Below are 22,882 nucleotides of genomic sequence, written 5' to 3'. Positions count from 1 at the left end.
AATAGATATAAACTATTAACACAAAAAAAACACTGATTCTAGAAACATAGAGGGGGATGGCCATTTGACTATGTCAAACACTCGACAAATGAAGTGTCAACTTCCGACATGTTTGAAGTAGCCATGACTTTCTTTCATGTGGCTTCTTTAAATGCATAATCACTATACCAGCTTCATTTAGTATTTTAGTCTGATGCCTCAAGTTGGTTATCATGTTCCTCTACTCCTCTTTTAACAGGAAGACTGTCGTGCAAAAAAAGAAAACACATTAAAAAATAGAAACAAGCTGTCATGTGTAGATATTTACAAATAGAGTAAATGCCCAAAATGGTCCCTGAATTTTAAATCGGTATTCAATTTAATCCTTAATTTTTTTAAATGACCAACTAAATCCCTTAAATTCAGAAACGTGCGTCTCCGTTAGTTCCTCGCAGAAGTGCCGTCAAAACGTTGCTGATGTGGAACGTTAACTGCCATGTGGGCATTCCAGCTGTATGCTGATGTGTGCCAAGGTTGAATTTGATTCAAATTAGTATCTGGAATTGCCTAATATTACCCAAATTAGTCCATTTCAATTATAAAACCCTAATTGTCTTCCCTTCTTCAAACTGTATGCTACGTTCTTCTGTTCTTCGACTTTCCTTCTCTTCTTCGACTCTCCTTCTCTTCTTCAGATGAAAAAAGTAATGTTATTTCATTAACAATCTGCTATTACACAAGCAGCAAGTACTTTGATTAGCAAAATAACTTACCTCCACCACCATTCATGGTCTTCCACAAATAATTGAATTTATGTCAAGCCAATATTGACCAATGCAATTATGACAATGGCAGCGATAAATGTGATGAACAAAATGCTAGAAAGAGTGTATATTTTGTAGTCCTACATACTAGCATATTCCTGATGTAACTACAGGACAATTGCACTAAATGACACAAGATCGCCAATAAACATTTGAAATGGTATTTTCCTATATCAAACAAATTGCTGAATCTTCCTAAGATATCTCTTTGTGGAAGAAGGGTTTTAAAACTCAATTCTAAAGCCGTATCCAATAACTCCATTAAACACGAGTAAGGGGATAGCAAGGACTATGAATATAACAAGAATCACAATAATGAAGCAAAATGTGAGAGCAGTTGTGGCACCATAAAATATTGCAATAATGTTGAAGATAGAGGCTATGACAAAAACTAGTCTAATGTAAAGAATTACTGCTAAATTAACACTCCTTTTCTGGAATCATAATCAAGTAACACAATAGACATAGGATGTTGATAAAAAAATATAATGAGACATCATTTATTTTTCATGTTAATTGTATATGAAATTACCCATTCATTTCCAACAAACTAGCCATAGAAAGATGCTGATGAGTACCTGAACAGCAAAGAAGTTTTTAAGTATCTATCCATCCTATTCTCAAGATGCAGTGCAGTTGCATTTCAGGTAATTGAATAAGTGAATTTAAATCAACATCAACATCAACATCAACATCATTACTTATATCAATAGCACCATTTGGATCACCAAATACATTCACTTCTATGACTTGGTCTCCATTAAAAGAACATCAAATTGAACATGCATAAAAAAAGTAATACTTTGTCCCTCCCTTAGCAGGACTCCAACAATCCTCCTCAAGCTTCCCAATAAACCCCCAAAATAGAAGGTCATCTAAGTAAAACTGGAAGTAGTAGTCACAGTTAATAGCTTCGTTGAAGCTTGCAACCTCATCAACATATCCATTTTTGGCACAATGTCTCATCAATTTTGTCCTCTCTGAACTTAAATTCATACAAAGCATTGCTCAAATAAAAAGCCACAATAACAGAATTAAAATTCCCATCTTTTTTATGCTTCACTTTACCAATAACTCCCTTTATTCCTTTATTCTTTTTTCTTTTTCTATCACTATAATGTTTTGAACATCATTGAAGCGATTTATCTCAATATAAATTACATCCAGGCATTCAAGATTTGTATCAAAAAGAGTGATAGTGAGAGATAACAAAAACCTAAACACTCACCTTTCACCTTTCACCTTTCACCTTCTGCAATGTGCGAATATGATGATGCTTCATGCAAAACTTGCTTCACTGAACACAACCGGGGGTGCCACGGAGGGGCACTTGTGAAGCTCGACAACTGCGAGTTGAAGGAGATGAAGAGATGATGCAGAAGAGAAGAAAGTGTTTTTGATAGCAAACGGCATCGTTTGGCCTGTTCCCCTTAAACGGTGTCACTTTTCAAATTGCCAACTAAGCATTCAACTGCACACATCAGCAGTGTTATAACGTCTGGTAACTTTTGGACTAACGGAGATTCACGATTCCGAGAATCAAAGATGTATTTGGTCATTTTAAAAAATAGAGGACTAATCTGAAGCGAGTTGGATATTTCAGGGACCATTTTGGGCATTAACTCTTTACAAATATGTGAAAATACCAATCCATGCAACAAACAATAGAAGCTAAAAATTAAAGCATAAGAAACAGAAGGTATACTTATTTGAATGCTTATGTCAATGTGTCTTGAAGTGAATCTCATTTCAAGAATTTTGTTTTTTCCACTTCTCTCAATCCTCATATCTAAAACTGAGAGTCATCCATGTTAGTGAGTCCAACTAAGTGGGGCCCACATATTAAAAAAAAAGGAAAGAAGTTGTCAAATAGCCATGGAGGGAGAGTGAGAATTGTAACTCTCACTTTTGAAAGAAAGAAGAACGAAGCAGGGATTCGACGGTGAGAGAGGAGAAGAAAATTGGGAGAAAAGGACAAGTTAATTTTGATCCGATTAAACTGGTAACAATTTGCTTCATTTTTTATGAAATTTTCATATGTTATTCCTCGTGTAGAGATGAACATTATGATATAACTTGTTAGTTGTATTGCCTTTTCTTTTTCCTGATTTGAGATACTCACTTTGTGGAGAGTTTATGTTGATTCTATCAGTTTTGATGACGTATTTTGTTGATTGTTGAGATGCCCTAGTGCTACTAGAAAGACTGTTTGTGTACCCATTATTCTGATAGTAGAAGATTTTTCTGGATTAGGTCCCGTAGATTTTTTGTCCCTCTTTTAGGGATTTTTCCACATTAAAATTCTGGTGTCTGATTATTTAATTTCTGTCATTATTTTTACTACTTGGAGTATCTTTGGTATTGCCTATTTAATCGTACAGGTTGTGGAAAAATTATTTTTAGTGCTTCCGCTGTTAGACAGGTTCTTGTTTAAACCTGTGTTGAGTTTTTCCAATAAAGTGGTATCAGAGCTTAGGTTGCTTATCTCTGTGCTGATTAAATGGAAGAAAATACACATGGACCGAATATCATTAAATTGAATTCCCAAAATTATTCAATTTGGAAGACCCTCATGGAAGATATGTTGTATAGCAAGGACTTGTATGATCCTGTGGAGGGGGATAAATTCAAAGGTACTAAATCCGATGCTGAATGGAAGAAGTTGAATCGGAAGGCAGTTGCTTTGATTAGGTAATGGCTTGATCTTAGCGTTTATCCACATGTTGACACTGAAACGAATGCTGAGAAGATGTGGAAGAAATTGAAGGAGTTATATGAGAGGAAGAATGTACAAAATAAAGTATTTTTTATTAGGAAGCTTGTCAATATGAAGTATATTGAAGGTAAATCAATGTCGGAGCACTTGAGCATTTTTCAAGAGATGGTAAATCAACTTACAAATAATGAAATCACTTTGAATGATGAGTTGCAAGCCTTGTTATTGTTGAGCTCTTTACCTGATAGTTGGGAAGTTCTGGTTGTGACATTGACTAACTCAACTCCAAAAAGAAAGTTGACGATAGCAATGGTTAAAGAGAGCATGTTGAATAAAAAAGCCAGAAGAAGAGAGCGAGGTTTGATTAATGCCTTCTCCCAGTCAGAAGCACTTGTTTCAGAGTCACGGGGGAGAAGTCAAAGTAGAAAACCTCACAGTTCCGACAGTTCAGAGAGTCGAAGCAAGTCATGAGGAAAGTACAAGCCAAGAAAGGAGTTTATTTGTCACCATTGTGTCAAGCCAGGGCATATCAAGAGGTATTGTAGGTTCTTGAAAAGAGAACAATCAAGGGGAAGAAACAAAGACAAAGGTAAAGATAGTGATAAAGAGACTGCTGCTATTGTTTATGAAGATGTTCTTATCACATATGATGAAAATTATGTGAATCTTGTCTGTGATGATTCCACTTGGATTATGGACTCTGGTGCATCATGTCATGTCACTCCGAAACGTGAATTTTTCACTTCCTATACTGCTGAAAATTTTGGCAAGATCAAATTGGGAGATAAAGGAGTGTGTGATATCATTGGTATGAGTGATATGTGGCTTGAAACTAACATGGGATGCAAGTTGCAGTTGAAGAATGTTAGGCATGTGCCAGATATACGGTTCAATCTCATTTCAGTGAAGGCATTGGATCAAGAGGGGTATTACACTTTCTTTGGTAGTGAAAAATGCAAGATTACCAAAAGGGCTCTCATTGTTACTAAGGAAGAAAATAGTCTCACTACTCTCTACCGGTTTCAAGCAAAGTTGTGTAAAGAAGAGGTGAATGTAGCGGATGATTCCTCTTCTGATTTGTGGCATATACGTCTTGGTCACTTGAGCGAGAAAGGACTAACCGTCTTATCCAAGAAGTACTCATGTCCCGTGAAAGGTACAACTTTAAATACTTGTACTCATTGTTTTATTGGAAAGTATGCTAGAGTATCATTTCATAGTTCTGGACCTCATAGGAGATCACATGTTTTAGATTTAGTTCACATTGATGTTTGCACTATGGATGCTAAAACACTAGGTGGTGCATCATATTTTGTTACTTTTATTGATGATTATTCTCGAAAAGTGTGGGCTTTTGTTTTGAAATCTAAAGACCAGGTGCTCGATATCTTCAAACACTTTCATGCAAGTGTTGAAAGAGAAACAGGAAGAAAATTGAAATGTGTTCGAGTAGATAATGGTGGTGAATACAGGGGTCCATTTGAAGAGTATTGTAAAGGACATGGGATCAAACTTGAGAAGACGGTTCCTAAGACTCCTCAACATAATGGAGTTGCAGAGAGAATGAATCGCACTATCAATGATAGAGTCAGGTGTATGCTCTCTCATGCAAAGTTGCCTAAATCCTTTTGAGGTGAAGCGACGAGGACTGCAGTAGATCTAATCAACATTTCTCCTTCAGTTCCACTAAATGGTGATGTTCCAGAGAAAGTTTGGAGAGGAAAGATATCTCCTATAGTCACTTGCAGGTGTTCGGCTGTAGGACTTTTGTTCACATTCCAAGAGATGAAAGGTCTAAACTTGATGGAAAGTCAAAGCAATGTATCTTCATGGGTTATGGTCACGAAAACTTTGGTTACAGATTATGGGATTCGGTGCGCAAGAAGATAATTAGAAGTCGAGATGTGATTTTTCTTGAAGACCAAACTATTGAAGATCTTGAGAAGACAGATAAGACAATAACTGTTAGACGTTCTGTTATTAATGAACCTGGTCCTTCCACTAGACCTCCTGTTGATGGGAGAGATGTACAAGTTGATAATGATGGTGATGCTTTGCATGATGAACCTACACCTCAACCTGAGGTTCCAGATGCAGAAGTTCCACCTGAACCACCAGTTGAGCCTGAATTGAGAAGGTCTACTAAAGAGCGTCATCCTTCTCAGAAATACTCTCCTCATGAGTATGTGATGAACACTGAGACTAGGGAGCCAGAGAGCTACTAGGAAGCTATGTCTGATGAGCATAAGGAAGATTGATTGAAGGCCATGCAAGAAAAAATGAAATCCTTCCATAAGAATCATACGTTTGAACTGGTGAAGTTGCCGAAGGGTAAGAGAGCATTCAAGAATAAATGGGTGTTCAAATTGAAAACGGATGAAAATGTCTCACGGCCAAGGTACAAAGCTCGATTGGTTGTGAAAGGCTTTGAGCAAAAGAAAGGTATTGATTTTGAGGATATTTTCTCTCCAGTTGTGAAGATGTCCTCTATTCGAGTTGTGCTTGGATTGGCGGCTAGCATGAATTTAGAGGTTGAGTAGCTTGATGTGAAGACTACATTCCTTCACGATGACATAGATAAAGAAATTTATATGGAGCAACCAGAGGGTTTCGAGGTTAAAGGAAAGGAGCATCTTATATGCAAGTTGAAGAAGAGCTTATATGGGCCGAAGCAAGCGCCAAGGCAGTGGTACACGAAGTTTGATTCCTTCATGGAAGGTCATGGGTATAGTAAGACTTCTTCTGATCATTGTGTATATGTTAAGAAATTCTCTGATGGTGATTTTATAATTCTCTTGCTTTATGTTGATGATATGTTGATTGTTGGTCATGACACTAAGAAGATTGAAAGTCTTAAGAAAGACTTGAACAAATCCTTTGCTATGAAGGATTTAGGTCCTGCAAAGAAAATCATTGGCATGAGTATCACTCGTGACAGGAAGAATGGAAAACTGTGGTCGCAGCAGAAATACATTGAAAAGGTTTTATAGAGGTTTAGCATGAGTAATTCCAAACCTGTTAGTACTCCACTTGCTAGTCATTTCAAGCTGAGTTCGCAGCAATGTCCTACAAGTGAGAAAGAGAAAGCAGAAATGAAGAAGATTCCGTATGCATCTGCAGTTGGCAGTTTGATGTATGCTATGGTTTGCACCAGGACGGATATTGCTCATGTCGTTAGAGTTGTTAGTCGGTTTCTCTCTAATTCTGGCAGTGAACACTGGCAAGCAGTGAAGTAGATTCTCAGATACCTTAATGGTACTTCCAGAGTTTATTTATGCTTTGGGAATGGCCAACCTGTGTTAGATGGTTATATAGATGCAGATATGGTTGGGGATCTTGATTCAAGAAAGTCTACTTCTAGTTATATGATGACTTTTGCAGGGGGAGCTGTGTTGTGGCAATCTCGACGTCAGAAATGTGTTGCTTTGTCTACTATAGAGGCAGAATACATTGCTGTTGTTGAAGCTTCTAAGGAACTCTTGTGGATGAAGAAATTTCTACAAAAGTTAGGCATCAATCAAGAGAAGTTTATGTTATTTTGTGACAGTCAGAGTGCTATCCATCTCAACAAGAATTCGATGTTTCATTCCTGATCGAAGCACATAGAGGTGAGGTATCATTGGATACGTCAAGCGCTTAAGATGAAGTCATATGCACTTGAGAAGATCCATACTAATGATAATGGTTCAGATATGATGACAAAGAGTTTACCTGTAGTGAAGTTTGATTCCTGCAAAGGGAAGACGGGCTTGGTGGAGCAACCTATCCCCACTTGAGTTGGTGAGGGAGAGATTTGTTAGTGGGTCCCCAACTAAGTGGGGCCCACATATTAAAAAAAAGGGAAAGAAGTGGCCAAATAGCCACAGAGAAAGAGAGAGAGAGAGTGTGAGAATTGTAACTCTCACTTTTGAAAGAAAGAAGAACCAAGCAGGGGATTTGACGGCGAGAGAGGAGAAGAAAATTGGGGGAAAATGACAAGTTAATTTTGATCCAATTAAACTGGTAAATTTGCTCCATTTCTTATGAAATTTTAATATGTTATTCCTGGTGTAGAGATGAACATTATGATATAATTTGCTAGTTGTATTACCTTTTCTTTTGCCTGATTTGAGATACCCACTTTGTGGAGGGTTTATATTGATTCCATCAGTTTTGATGATGTATTTTGTTGATTGTTGAGATGCCCTAGTGCTACTAGGAAGACTGTTTTGTACCAATTATTCTGATAGTGGAAGATTTTTCTGGACTAAGCCCCGTGGATTTTTTGTCCCTCTTTTGGGGGTTTTTCCACGTTAAAATTCTGGTGTCTGATTATTTAATTTCTGCCATTATTTTTACTGCTTGAAGTATTTTTGGTATTGCCTATTTAATCGCACAGGTTGTGAAAAAATTATTTTTGGTGCTTCCGCTGTTAGACAGGTTCTTGTTTAAACCTGTGTTGAGTTTTTCCAACAATCCAAATCAAGAGTTATTCTCATAAATAACAAAATCAACGGTGCATAAATAAAAACGGCTACGAAGTGGCTCTAATGAGCTAAGGATCAAAATGCTGAAATCAATATTTATATTTGAGTATGGCACTATTAAATTCTAAAACTCAAATAAAATAGTATATTTGATTTTATTTTCGTTCAATTCCAAATAAAAAAATAATAATAACTTATTTAATTTAGCATTTCTAATAATAAATAAGATCACCATTATATAAGTTTTTTAATATAATAAAGCTTAATTTACGATTATAATTAATATATGTATTATCCATAAATAGATTAGGAAATAATAATCTTCTAACAAAATAATCATTCAATTTAAATTATAATTAATTGATGGATAGAAATTATAATAAATTGTATAATACTTAAATATATAACTAAATCAATTAGTTTTTTTTTGTGACTAAATAGAAAAAAAAGAAAAAAAAGAGACAACCAAATTAATTGGCTAGGGTCATATCTAAATCTATTAGATGTTGAAGCTCACTCCAAGGTTGGCTCCAATTCGAGTGAATGTACGCGACAGAAGCAGCTGCTTTAGCCATACAATCTGCAACATTATTTGCAGTCCTCTGAATTAAAAGAATAGAGACTCTCCAATTCCCATTCATAACCTCCTGTATATGCTTTGCCAAATCCCATTCCGGAATATCCTTACCAAGCATTCTTTGGTTTACCAAGAAAAGAGCTTCTAAGCAGTCTGTTTCACAGATAACCTCACGAAATCCACTCTCCCAAGCAAGAAGTAAACCTCTCCAAATTGCATACAATTCAGCAAAAAGAACACTACACACTTCGACTTTCCCAGTGCAACCTTTCAACCAACATCCATCAGGATTACGAATGATACAACTAAAACCAGCATAGCCAGAAGGAGCAAACCAACTAGCATCACAATTCAATTTAACAGAATGAACTAGAGGTGGAACCCAATGCAAACAAAGTGAAGGAGGAGACAGAGATTGATGCATAGCAAAAATAGTGTGAAACTCCCTTACTGAACTACGAATCAAACTCACCACTTTACTAGCACTCCATGAATCATCTATATTAAATAAGTCATGATTCCTGCTTCTCCAAATCCACCAGATGGTTGAAAAGAAAAGAAAAACATCTCCACTCCTTGCACCTCTGTAGAGCCAATCATGTAAATTCGAGTTATCTGAATACAGGCCTAAAAGGTTCCAGACCTCCTTGGCACTAGGGCACTCCCGAAGACAATGAAGAATGGATTCAGAACCATTCTGACACCGATGACAGGTGCTAGATAAAGCTAAACCACGACCCAAACGAAACTCTGCCGTAGGAATAGCATTATGAAGACTGAGCCAAATCAAGAACTTGTACTTCTCAGGAATATGCAGTCGCCATACCCACAACCAATTATCATGCTCATTCCAGTCAAAATTTCTTTTGGCTAGCCAACTGTACTCACTCCTAGCTGAGTAGAGTCTAGAAGATGTCACACCCCACGACCAACCCGAACTTTCTCCTAGCTGATATAATTAATTTATTATAATGAATTGAATTTAATGAGTTAAAAAAATAAATCGAAAAATATTTTCAAAAGCATGTTACGTCAACCTTATCATTAAGTGTAAAAACATGATTTTTATATAATAGAATAGATTTTATACGTGCATCCAATTACATAACGCCACATCATTAAAAATAACTACTTTTCACATTAATTGCATATATAATCATCCAAAAAAACGAATATAATTGCACGACTATGTAAAACATTTTACACCGTCAGTGCATCAAAATTAAACTCAAAAAAATATAATCCACGTAATAATATATATTTTTTTGGGTCAGGATGAATTTTAATTTGTTTATTTTTTATCCGTACTATAAGAAAAAGGTCATAAATTTTTTTTGGTTACATGGCTGGTTGACTTAATTGGGGGAAGTTATAAGGTGAAAAGTAGGCCCAAGCCCATGATGTGTTAGGCCATACCCATACCCACGTTGTATATATATTGGATCGGGGTACTAACACTAGCACCACCAGTAGGGTTTGCTGAGGCCGTCATTTCAAATCGACAAAAAAAAAAAAGGCCGTCACAGCAAGAGAGGCAATTGGAGCTGATAAGTTGAAGAAGAATGGCCGTCGGAAAAAACAAGCGCATCTCCAAGGGAAAGAAGGGTGGCAAAAAGAAGGCGTATGTGTCCCATTCTCTTCTCTCTCTCTCTCTCTCTCTCTTAAACAATCTTTGAGTTTCCTGAATTTGAATTTGTTTGTTTCCATGGGTTTTGCAGCGCCGATCCCTTTGCCAAGAAGGATTGGTACGATATCAAGGCTCCTTCCGTCTTCCAGGTCAATAATGTGGGCAAAACCCTTGTTACTCGTACTCAGGGCAAAAAGGTCTTTGTTTATTCTCTTTTCTTTTATTTATTTTAATTTTAGATTTAATTTGTAATCCTCTTTATATTCATTGATTCATGAAATTTAGTAGTTTAGACATGTTTCATTTTTTTCTCTATTGTTGAATGATTGTTCAATTGGATAGTTGGATCCATTGTTTTATGTACTAACTACTAATATACTGTAGCATTACACTGCTTGTGATATTTATTAGTATTTATGTTGTTGATATTTTAATGGTTTGTGTGGATGATAGATTGCTTCTGAAGGACTCAAACATAGAGTGTTTGAGGTCTCACTTGCTGATCTTCAAGGGGATGAGGACCACGCCTTCAGGAAGATTAGACTGAGAGCAGAAGATGTACAAGGAAGGAATGTGCTCACAAATTTCTGGGTATGTTATATTGCTTAGCCTCCTTTAACCTATTTATTATCTTGTATGGTTGTAAGCTGATTGAAACTTCTCCTTTAATCTGCAGGGAATGGATTTTACTACTGACAAGCTGAGGTCACTTGTCAAAAAATGGCAAACTTTGATTGAAACTTACGTGGACGTGAAGACCACGGATAATTATATGTTGAGGATGTTCTATATTGGGTTTACCAAAAGACGGTATAACCAAATGAAAAGAACCTCCTATGCTAAATCAAGCCAGATTCAGCAGGTGTGTTAACTAATATGGCATTAAGCTATGTTTATTCTGTTTTAATTCGAAATGTTTTTTCTATATCATTACATCCTTTTTATGAGTTATTGAAGATTGAAGATAATATTAATAGGAGTTTAACGGGTGTGTACTAGACAGTTTTTTTTAGTAATAATTTGTTGGGACATAGTATTTCAATTAGGAAAAGTTTAGGGGCCAGCAACTTTGTTAAACTCTGGCCAGTATGTAACCAGCAAAGAAGAGTGAGCCATTGGATGAAATCTCACACCATTAAAACCATCATTGATGGCTATTTGATGGCTACAAATCACAAAAGTTGCTGGCCCCCTAGCATTCCTCTACATATGAACACAGGTTTGCATATTACTAATGTTGTGTGCCCTTATTTGTCTCCTCAGATTCGCAGGAAGATGAGGGAGATCATGACCAAGCAGGCAACATCCTGTGATCTCAAGGAGTTGGTCCGGAAGTTTATCCCCGAAATGATTGGGAAAGAGATCGAGAAGGCTACTTCTAACATTTACCCTCTTCAAAATGGGTTTATCAGGAAAGTTAAGATCCTGAAAGCCCCAAAATTTGATCTGGGGAAATTGATGGAGGTATGTTCCTTTTGAGGATGTCATATTTTTTCACATAGGTGAGTTTTAAACCTGATCAGTAAACTGATTGTATGTTGCAGGTTCACGGTGGTGACTATGCTGAAGATATTGGTTACACTGTGGACAGACCTGTTGATGAACCAATGGCTGAGGCTGGGGCTGAAGTAGTTGGCGTTTAAGTGATAATGGATTTTAGTTTGTTTTAGGACTTTTACTAGTGTTTATTTACCAGTTTTGTTTTGACAACGAGAAATATAATTTTGCTTTCAATCTAAATTTTCGATCTTGGGTAAACATGATACACTTCAATTTTTGATTTGGCTAATTTTTCTCTGTGTAAATGCAGAAGTGATTTAACAAAATCACGTTTATAATAAGTAATAATTTTTAGTTTCTATGTTACATTGACAGCCATTGACATTCAATATTTATTTTTTTTACCAATTTTATTTTTTATACATATTATTATATTTTTTATAGAATTTTTATTATTTTTCTTTATGAAATTTTTTTATTATTTATTATTTATACCTTTTATTAATTTTTTGTTTGATATTATATATTTTTATAATAGTAATTTTTGTGTATTATATTTATTATTATTTTTTTATAATATAATTTATTAATTTCATTAGGTAAAATAAATTAAACAAAAAAATTAATTATAAATAATAATAGTAAAAAATTACAGTTCAAATAGATATCCTTTAAAAGTTGTACAATATTCAGTCTTTTATTATAATAATTTAAAAAAATAAAACAAACACATTTAAAAATTCTAAATAGATTTAGTGTATTTTTAAATATACATTCAAAATATAAACTAAATAAAACTAAAATTTAAAATTTTAATTTTAATTTTAAATTTCTGTTTTAAATTTAATATATTTAATTATTAATATATTACAATTTAAATACACATCCAAAAATCAAATTAGTTAGAATTCAAAATTTCGAATTTAAAATTCTAAAATAAATCTTAAATCATCTTAAATCACTAGTAAAATCTTAAAGATCCAGAGCTGCAACGCCTTCCCCTTCTGTGGCCGCTTTCGTCTTCTTCGGCGTTGCACACTCCTCTGCGACGATCTCCTCCTTCGTTGACGCGCTCTTCCCCGCGACGCGCACATCCCCGCACCTCCTCAATCGATGGGCTCCTCCCCGTCCATGGTCTCCTCCCTCGCACCTCGCACAACAGCCCCCTTCTCCCGCGCCTCCCCCTGTCTCCTCCCCCACGTCGCACTTCTTCTGTCTCTGGTAATTCTACTTGCAAAATTCTAAAAAAAATTGGTTGATATAAAAAAGTCTATTTTTTTAAATTTATGTATAATATTGGAAGTGTCTGTGTTTTTTTCTTTTTTTTTTTAAATGTATTTGTGATTATAATTTTTTTTGCACTCATATGTTTGATTTGAGAGTTGTAATGTTAACCTAATTTGAATGTGTCAATACTTAATTTTGGATGTGTTTATGTTGTTCATTATGTTCTTATGTACATATATAAGTTTTTTTTACATGTGTTTTGGATGTGTTGATAAAATATTTAGAGTGCATTCTTATAATTTTGGATGTGTATTTGAGTTTAATTTTTTCTGTATTCAATATGTAATTTAGAACTACAATAACAGTAATTTAGATGTGTTAATACATAATTTTAAATGTATTTATGTTGTTTATTTAATTTTAGATGTGTTTTTGACATGAGTTTTGAATGTTTTGAATAAAAAAAATAATTGAAGTGAGTTTAATTGATTTTGAAAACTTCACTGATTTTTTTAAAATTAGTACACAAAAAGTTGTTACTTGTTACGAGTATTATAGTTTGCTTTACAAAATCCTTTTTTTATTGCAAGTGGTTACAAATTTTATGGTGACAAGTATTTAAAATAAAAGTGGTTCCTTAAAAATAGAAAATATGATTAATTAAAAAATTAAAATAATAAAATATTAAATTTAAAAACTAAATTTTATTGTACAAGTAGCATTTTCCAAAAAATTATAGTATTCTAGATATGAAGTGTTAACGGATATGAAGTGGTGGATTAATTTTTGAGAAAATGACAAATAAGTCCCTAACCTTTTGTCCTGCGAACATTTTCGTCTTTGACCATTAAAAAATACTTTTAAATCTCTGACCTTCACAAAACTTGGACGGATCAGTCCCTCCGTCCAAATGCCTCCGTCAGGGACTGGTCCGTCCAAGTTTTGTGAAGGTCAGGACTTAAAAGTATTTTTCAATGGTTAAGGACGAAAATGTCTGCGAGGCAAAAGATGAAGACCTATTTGTCCTTTTTTTTTTAATTTTTTTTTAAAACAAGATATGAAGTGTTAACGGATATTGTTGCCATGTTGTATTAATTCTTATTGTTGTTGGCTAAATTTAAATTAAAATTTAAAATCCTAAATTCGACGAAATGAGAGAAGGGTTATTCAGTTTCAAAATTTCCGAAAATTGCAAATTGATTACTCGGATCCTATAACTAGGTAATTATTTGTGAAATAAAAATAAAAGTCAGTGATGAAGATCAAATAAGAGGACACTGAACATGAACGTGTCTCTCCTCTTCCCCTTACGAACCAGATATTTCCTGAGGACACCATCCCTTTGAAAACCGGCCTTCTCCAAGACTCTCTGAGACCTTAAATTTTCAACATCACATGACAAGCTCTCAATTATATATATGTATTACATTATAATAATATAGAATAACTGTATTATAATAAATTAATAGCAAGTAGCGTTTAAAATAATAAATTAATAATAATAACAATAAGGAAAAGCCATTTTGAACTTTGAAATATTACTATTTTGACAAATGAGTTTCAAAAGATGCAGAAGATAAAATCATTTGGTAAAACTAGATTCTGTGTGATAAACTAAACTAAATATTTAACTTACTTAACTTATGAAGTCGTAATAACGATTAAATATTATTATTATTATGTTGAGAGGAAATTAGAAGCCCTGAAGAGGAGTGGTTGCTGGCGTGGTGGTGGTGGTGGTCAGAGGAGAAGAGGTGAAGGAGGAGGTCAGCGAAGGCAGCGAGGATGTAGTTATGAGTGTGTGGGTGGTTGAGAGAAAGGTAGCACAATAGAAGCTGCTGCAGATACTCGCAGTCTTTTGTGTCCCTGGAATGAACCATTTCCTGCATGGAACGCCGGAAATCCATGTAGGGGTCGAGGGAGTGCTTGGTGACTCCCACTCCTCCCTCAATTATGTGCTGATCAATGATGGAGCTGGAGCGGCTTGGTGAAGAGAAGAAGAAGCGCTTTGAGGAGATCACGGATGGTAAGTGAGGTGGTAATTCATCATCACATGTGTCAGAGTCTGCTGAAGACGAGTAGAACAAGTCGTCGTCTTCCTCCATGCTTGATTGGTGGTGTTGTTTCGTGAAGCAGAGGTGAAGGCGGCGTTTAGAGAAAAACTTGGACATTCTGATATTCATTATTTAAAGAGTCAGTTTCACAAAATCACGGATTTTGAACTTTAAAATTATGGAAGGATAATCAATCATATATCTTTACAGGGATTGTTGTTCATGCTTGTATTATATTCCTTGTTGCATTAGCTCTATAGTGCTACCTGTTTAAAATGATGCTCCGTGTTGACTTGTTGTGTTAGAAATAGTGGTTATCCAAGTTTGTGAATCATAGCGGCAAACGCGTCTCTTCCAATTCCTTTGTCAATAATGTTATCCATATCCATATATGCATACAAGCACTGGAATGAAGTGCATGAATCTGCAATTTGCTGTGATGGTTGCCAACTTACTTGCAAGTCATCGTGCATTTTCATATCAATGCATTTTCATTAGATATAGAGCTGGCATCAACCAACACTACCTTTCATTATGTAATACATCCTCTTAATCATTCTCACATATATTTGAAATGAGAAACTTTTGGGCGAACACTGTTTAGTATTTTTAGCCATTATTTGATAAGTATATATATTAAATTATTTTTAATAAATAAATTTTATTAATTTATATATATAAATTCTAAAAAATGTAAATACAAACTGTATTAATTTATGTGTATAAATTCTGGTAAAATATGAGTGTAAACTATATATTTTCTTATATGCAAAATCTCTCTAAATATGTATACAAATTATTACTAACTAAGTGCCGACAAAAAATAATAATATTTACTGATCATATAATATTGCTCATTTAAAAATTTATATACATTGTGAAATTGTGTTGGTCCTTACTAATTTTTTAACAAGTTAAAGATAATTTCTAAATGAGAAATATTTGTTGTTATATTTTTTATTAATATTAGCTAATGTTTTGGATTAATATTTTGTTTTTTATACTATTAAAATTTAATATTTAAAATTTATGATTTATGATTTATAATTTAAAATTTAGTATAAAATATTTTTGTTAGAAAAAATATTAATTAAAAATATTAAATTTTGTTAATCACTACATTATTAGTCGTTATACACTTCCAAGTTTTTTTTTTTTTTGGTGAATGAAAGGGGCCTAAACCCAGAAAAGGAACAAAAACAACTCCAGGAGGGGTTGCAGAGGCTTTTCCCGGGTTGATGCCATCCTCTTTAACGAAAAAAAGAGGCCCAAAACTCGATGGGTAAAAACAGGTTATGATTTTTGGGCTAGTAGAGAGAATTGGTTAGCATTGGCCGGAAAAGAAAAGGGGATTAAAAGGTAACCTGGAGCTGGAAGGGAACATGATGGTGAACCAAATTACTAATTAGGGTTGAAAAGTTCCCCGTGACTTAAGTGGCGGTGGCGGTGGCGGTGGCGGTGGCGGTGGCGGTGGCGAGTGAGTAACACAACGCAGGTATGCATCTCCTTTTGATTTGATTCTGATATGATAGAATGTGGCAGTGATGATGGTGTTGTGCATTTGAGCATTGAGTAGTGAGTGAGGAGGCGCACGGTGGCGAGGCGTCGTTTTTGTTGACGCAGCCATCTTGTTTGCTGTATTGCCCCTCTCAGTGTGAATGCCAACCTGAGCCTCCTTTCGATCTCATCATTGGTTTAAGTATGAGGCTTCAGCTCTCAATGCCTATGATTACTTCCCCTCTCTCCATTCCATTTCCCAACCTACAAGCATCAACAACAACAACAACAAAATTCAAACACACAAACCATTCCCTCTCTTTTTTTCTCTCTCTTTCCTTTCAAAGTTAATGTTATTGCATCTGCTTCTGCTTGTACTCTCATCATATAGTACTACTACTTTTTCTTCTTCATCTTCTTGTTATTATTACGAGGCAGTGATGATGTTCTCTTCAATTGGAACAGACGTATGAGTAGGGGGTTAAGAGGGGTGTGTGTGATGGCGAGGTGACTCAGTGCAGTGTCTGCCTGCCTGTTGACGCAGCCATGCATGCATGCATGCCTTCCCCGATTTCTTCTTGTCTGACAAATGGCGAATCTGAGCCTCCTCCTTCATTCCCAATACTCGCTTTTCCTTTCCCTTTCTCCCTTTCATTCTTAGCAATCATGGACAACCAAGCACCAACATTCCTAACTTTATTTATTTATGTATTTCAATTTTCACACTACTTGTTTCATGAATGGTTTTCTTGTCTTTCTTACTGTTGTTCAACTATTACATCTTGCTCAAGTTCTCCACTTTCCTCTCAGCTTGCAGTTACATGATTTTGACTTTCCCGCTTTCCTCTTTATACCGTTTTTGTGGATTGGGAATAAAGATCCTATCCTGAGATTATTTGGTGTGAGAACTGGTATGGTTGGATTACACAAGGTAGAAATGATGTCGTCTTTAACCACCAGAGATTATTTTAACATATCATTGGGCTGAGTTTCTCATAACTTTGTTAGTTTCATTACCCCTCTCTTGCCAAGGTCATTCGAAGTGTCAGCAGGAGTCCCTGCACGTTGCGTAAAGAGAGACAGTTATGAGAAGAAAGAACAGATGTATTCTGATTGAAAGGAAGGAATAAAGGAACGGAGTATTGGAACCGGAGACGGCAAAGGCGGTGGTTCCGTCAATGTGTACTTGCTTTGCAGCTATCCAAATATGGGCCTCATACATGAGCAATGCCTATGGGATACCCACCAAACACCTAATGTATTAACATAAAGGTTGGTCTTGTTATTGGTAAAGGTGGGGAAACAATAAAGAATATGCAAGCTTCCACTGGAGCTAGAATACATGTGACACATCCACGGAAAGAACAGTAAAAATTGAAGGGAACCCTGAACAAATTGAGTCTGCAAAACAATTGGTTAATCAAGTCATCAGTGGCGAGGTATGTTCCGCCAACATCTCTTTTTGTTGGATTTTGCCTTGGTTGGCAAGTTTTGCTTGCCATGTGCAAGTCCGATCCTATTTGAAAATATAGATTTTCAAGCGTTCTCCATATTAACTGTGATATATGCTAATAGTTATGTGGGATGGATGATTTTGTTTTAACTTGATACATTTATGTTTGTGTATTGTCTTTGGTATGGATATATGAGAAATATGCCATTTAATTGCCAGATGAGGCCATATTAATTTGTTATGTCCTAAAACTTGAAAGAACTGATGATGTTGTAATTGTGCTTTTTAAGTCTAGCATTTTTTTGAATAAAAAAAAAAAGAAAGAGAAGAACACCACTGAGCATTGCAGGAATAAAACATACATTTTCCACTTTGGTAACATGCAATTGTTTTGACTTCTGACATTGTTTGGCCTATGAAACTTTTAGCGTTAGGATTCTTTTCATGGATCTTGCCATTTTTTCATATTGTTTCTTAATGTGTAAAAACTGGAATGGTTATCCTGAAATGGGTTAGGCTGGATTAAGGTGGTGACTTTTTATTTGCCAAGACATTTTTGTCTCTAGCGATTGGTATCTTTTTTGGGTATTTCTTTATAGTACTTAACAAAAGGAGAAGACCATATGGTTTCATATCTTTCTTGGTTTGCAGTTCCATCTTAAATATATTACAGATGCATTCACAGAGATGGATGATACACTGAATTGATAATGTCCAGTAGTTATATTGATAATTTCTATATTGTAGCTCTGTTATCTTTCCCAATTTAAAATGGATTTGGTTCAGAAGTTACTGTGTAAGTTTTCATTATGGCCCTTCTAATAAAATGTTTGCTTATCAAGTTGAATTTTGTCTTGGATAAAATGGCTATATTCACTGCTCAATTGTTTTGGTGTGTACTAGTATATATGAGAATTTCTGCAACATCTATTGTTCAAAAAAACCTCAAATGAACACATAGCTAAGACAACAAACAGAACATAACTTTCCTCTTATCTTCCCCTTCTTCGAAAATCTTCTTCTAGCTTCCAAGCTTCATCAACGATCTGCATAGGGAGCTCAGCCTTGCCTTCAAAAATATGAGCGTTTCTAGCTTCCCATATGTGCCACAAAAGGTAGGCTGCTTGCAGAATCATCTTTTTTCCATCTCCATGGGTCTGTGTCTTGGTTCAAGTTGGGGATTGCTAATCCATCCAGAGTTCTGCCATATCAAAGAGGACTGAGGACAATTAATCAAGCAATGTAAGGTATTCCCTCTTTTTTTTTACACACTTCATTTTTTACAAAATCAAATTGTAACACTTTAATCCTTAATCCTTTCATATATGTTACAGTATCTATTGTTAATGCCATATTAGATCATATTTTTTTTTTTAATTTCTTTGGTTATGTATTAGATCTTTTTTCTTTATGGCATTTACTTGATCATATTTTTCGGATGTTCATAGTTTAATAGTTAAGTATTGATGGTAAAAATAAAATCTATGAATAGGAAATTGGAAGCAAAATATTTATGGCAACGCATGAGAAGACAAAGGTGAAAGCTCTTCGCAAATAAGTAGATTTTGGACTTTGCACTACATCTCAAATTTTATCGGAGACAAAGAAAGGAAGGCGAAAGTTTGAGGTTTTACAATCGCCAGTCTCAGTTTTGCGCAATTTCTGTCCCTGCACGCCAACTGTACGGTGTTTTGCTTCTTTGAGAGCCTTAACATTTTGGGTCGTGCTATTCTAATGTAAACGGAGCCATCCACTTCTGTATCCAAAACTCCGAAGATGGTGTTCTTCCTCTCAACAAGCGCTGCTTCCTTATACAACAAACGATTTCTGTTGAGAAAATCCAGTTTCTGGTTCAAGTATCTCACCACCATTCCCAATAAGGATGATGGCCATGGAGCTGCATCTGTGCCACCTTCTGAGAGCTCCACTACCCTTCATCTTTCACCATTTTTATCCAATTTTGATCACCCTCCAAGTGGATATAACATAGAGCTTGTAGATGGTGATGCTTGGGGTGTCTCGTCTGGGGTGGCACAAGCCTGGCCAGGAAGGCATTCGGCTAGATCAGCAGCTACTACATTTGCACACCATGGTATTGATGAACCCGATGATTGTAACCCCTCTCATGTTGAGGATGACATGGATTTGGAAGATATGGATAACATGAGGGTTCGCGGGAATCTGTTCTATAAGCTCGAGCGCAGTTCCAAGGAGTTTGAAGAGTATAATTTAGAGTTTCACAGCAAGAAATCTTCCAAGAAGAAAGACAAGAACAAGAAGGAAAACACTAAGGAAGCAAAGAAAGCTAAAGAGTGTCCAAATCCAAATGTGACTTCCAATTCCAAAGATAAGCTTCCGAAAGATCATATCGCAACAAGAAGCAGAATTTTTATGCCCCGGTTGGATGAAATTAAAGATGTTTCTCCTGAGAACAAGAGGCAGAGGACTCCCACATTTAACCAGCTTACAGGCCCTTATCATGAACCATTTTGCTTGGACATTTACATATCTAAAGGCTCTGTTCGTGCTTGCATTGTTCATAGGGTAACTAGCAAGGTTGTTGCAGTGGCACATTCCATTTCTAAGGATATGAAGTTTGACCTGGCTTCTACCAAGAACAAGACCACCTGTGCTGCTGTGGGTGCCATTCTGGCTCAGAGAGCACTGGCTGATGATATTCATGACGTTATTTACACTCCAAGAAAAGGAGAAAAGCTTGAGGGAAAGCTTCATATTGTTCTCAAGTCTATCATTGGCAATGGCATTAATGTGAAGGTAAAGATTAAGCAAAGATTCAAGAGATAACATGCTAGTTCTATTAACATTATCCACTGGTGGATGGATTTTAAGCATTTTGCAACTATGAAGCGCCATTTTTTTTATCCCACCCTTGTAACATGTGAACAAAGTTTAGTATTTAAATAAAATTGCGTGCACTTCAGTCTTGACCCTAGGTAAACCACAATCATGGTTTCAACATTTGATTAGAGTCAGATCTATCTGTTTTATGCATCAAAGTAAATGCCGAACAATTGAAATATACATTAAAGCAGTAATTATAAGGAAGACAGGAGCAAGAGAACTCAATGGCATTGAAGAAAATTCATGAGCAGGATAGAATTACATCAAAAAAATTGAAAAGTAGATTAGTCATTTGAGGTGGCTAATATGTTAAAATGATTTAGATATTAATATTCTTTTTATATGTGCTTTGTGAATAATTTTTCAAATATAACAACAAAAATGTAAAATTCATCTAGAGATTAATTTTTTATATGTAGTTTTTAAATAGTTCTTCGAATATACCAACAAAAGAGTGGATTTAAATATTTGAATCATTTTTCACCTATAAAATGAAATTTTATATTTTATCAAACTAAGATCACTTTTGAAAAGATAAAATGTCATTTTTTTTTAAAGATTATTTTATCAAAAATTGATTTTTTTGAGAACCAAAATTACTGTTTAGTCTAAAGAAAATCTATAGTTATAATAATAGTATAAGACTTACGAATCAGAAAAATGAAGTTGTATCAAAATCGTCATTGGTGATAGAAACCTTGACTTAGCTTGTTGACTTGGGGGGACATTGATGCATACGCTCGTTTTATTGTGGATCTCATTTCGCCCTGACTGGGATCAAGAGGTAATTAATTCAATACCATATTATTATAATGATATATTAATATTCTTGTTGGTTTAAAGTTTAGAGATTCAGATGACTTAGTTTACATTATTAGTTTAATAAAAATCCACATTTGACATGATTTCATTTCATAAAATTTTAAATCGAGGAGATTCATTTCCAATGTATATTCATCTATAGTCTATGTAACATTATTGTAACTAATAAAATAGTTTATCCACTTATATTAACTAAAATCGGCTACCATATGAAATATTATTGCGTGATATTTATAGCACGTGGTACACTAATATTGAATGTGCCATCTTTTTAGACTCTGGAGCAATATGTAGACTTTAATTTAAGAAATATATATAATTATTATCTAATTATGACATTATTATTATATTTTGTTTGGTCAGGAATTATGACATTATTAAAGATGTTACATATATGAGTGTGTGGTGTTGAATATGATGAATGCATGTAAACAGCCAAAAAACGATTGAAAAAGGTGAGAACACAAAAAGAAAACTACGATTCAGAATTGATAAATGTGTGGGTAACACTGGTATACATATTGAATTCTTATGGTTCCATACCAAAAGTATTAAATAATTAATGTTGTCGTAGACTACTGGACCATTGGATTTTGTCACTTTATACTAGTTGAGTCTCACTCTTTTTTATGTTTTTGGACGAGTATTACAAATTATATATACTTACGCATTTATAAATACTTGAAATTAATGAGATTCATTAAGCTGGGAATTTTTTTCGAAAGTAACACCCATCAAATGTAATAAAAAAAAAAAGAACAAAAGAACAAAAAGAAAAGTAAGAAGAAGAAGAAGCTGAAATGAAGTATTGGCACAATGAATAGTTTACCAAGATTTTTGTTTCGGTGGTTATAAATGAATTTCAAAACAGGTAGTAAAATAAAGCACTAGCATTGTCTGAGTAGTGAAGTTGAAATAAAATCAGGAGAGGGGCGTGAGAGTGAGAGAGTTGGTGGGTCTAATTCAAAGCCCCAAACGTGAAAGCATGCGTACCACTTGTTAAATAATGGTAGGGGTAGTCTACTCATCAAAATTAAATAAATTTACTTCTAGTGGTTAGTTCATTAGTCTATTTAAACAAAGTGTATATCAATAGTTTGAATTTCACCTTTTGCATACAGCTGCCCATTAGTTAATGGTAAAATCCTTAAATGGAGTTTTAATTTGTGACGAATTAGTCATTGATCCCACAAGTTGAAGAATACCGTGAGAAATAAAAATAATAAATAAATAAATTACGTTAAATGTTTTATATATATAGCTGTACTTCTCAAAGAA

The 22,882-nt window shown here is 34.8% G+C and overlaps 2 protein-coding genes and 1 pseudogene across 4 annotated transcripts; 2 read left to right on the top strand and 1 right to left on the bottom strand.

Annotated features, from left to right (window-relative positions):
* Positions 1–748: 748 nt before the first annotated feature.
* LOC148566547 (transmembrane 9 superfamily member 5-like) lies at positions 749–2,216 on the bottom strand (annotated as a pseudogene).
* A 7,806-nt stretch (positions 2,217–10,022) lies between these two features.
* Positions 10,023–12,055, top strand: LOC107638621 (small ribosomal subunit protein eS1y). The gene is made up of 6 exons (XM_016341972.3): positions 10,023–10,183; positions 10,281–10,386; positions 10,643–10,780; positions 10,866–11,051; positions 11,453–11,653; positions 11,734–12,055. Exons 1-6 carry the CDS (start codon positions 10,125–10,127, stop codon positions 11,830–11,832), a joined length of 789 nt encoding a protein of 262 aa, XP_016197458.1. The 5' UTR covers positions 10,023–10,124; the 3' UTR covers positions 11,833–12,055.
* Positions 12,056–16,333: 4,278 nt separating this feature from the next.
* Positions 16,334–20,899, top strand: LOC107638620 (uncharacterized). Of its 3 annotated transcripts, XM_021120580.2 has the most exons (5): positions 16,334–16,465; positions 17,278–17,398; positions 17,500–17,906; positions 18,946–19,167; positions 19,413–20,899. In XM_021120580.2, the coding sequence occupies exon 5, from the start codon at positions 19,697–19,699 to the stop codon at positions 20,723–20,725; it is 1,029 nt and encodes a 342-aa protein (XP_020976239.1). In that variant the 5' UTR covers positions 16,334–16,465; positions 17,278–17,398; positions 17,500–17,906; positions 18,946–19,167; positions 19,413–19,696; the 3' UTR covers positions 20,726–20,899. The 3 variants fall into 3 exon arrangements, with proteins under 3 accessions (XP_020976239.1, XP_016197457.1, XP_088341367.1); XM_016341971.3 differs by having other exon boundaries at positions 17,278–17,906; positions 18,946–19,162; XM_088485241.1 differs by having other exon boundaries at positions 16,353–17,906.
* Positions 20,900–22,882: the final 1,983 nt, after the last annotated feature.

The sequence above is a fragment of the Arachis ipaensis genome, chromosome B4 (assembly GCF_059453495.1).
Source record: "Arachis ipaensis isolate K30076 ecotype BB chromosome B4, ASM5945349v1, whole genome shotgun sequence".
In the NCBI taxonomy this organism is placed as follows: Eukaryota; Viridiplantae; Streptophyta; class Magnoliopsida; order Fabales; family Fabaceae; genus Arachis; species Arachis ipaensis.
The sequence above is the reverse complement of the archived record's forward strand: the minus strand, read 5'-3'. Positions and strand labels throughout refer to the sequence as shown.

Bases quoted from the DNA above. Each gene is read 5' to 3' on its own strand.
- LOC107638621 (XM_016341972.3), top strand. From the start codon at position 10,125: ATGGCCGTCGGAAAAAACAAGCGCATCTCCAAGGGAAAGAAGGGTGGC. The intron at 10,184-10,280 runs GTATGTGTCCCA...TGGGTTTTGCAG, and splicing joins AAGGGTGGCAAAAAGAAGGC to CGCCGATCCCTTTGCCAAGA. The intron at 11,654-11,733 runs GTATGTTCCTTT...TGTATGTTGCAG, and splicing joins ATCTGGGGAAATTGATGGAG to GTTCACGGTGGTGACTATGC.
- LOC107638620 (XM_021120580.2), top strand. From the start codon at position 19,697: ATGGTGTTCTTCCTCTCAACAAGCGCTGCTTCCTTATACAACAAACGA.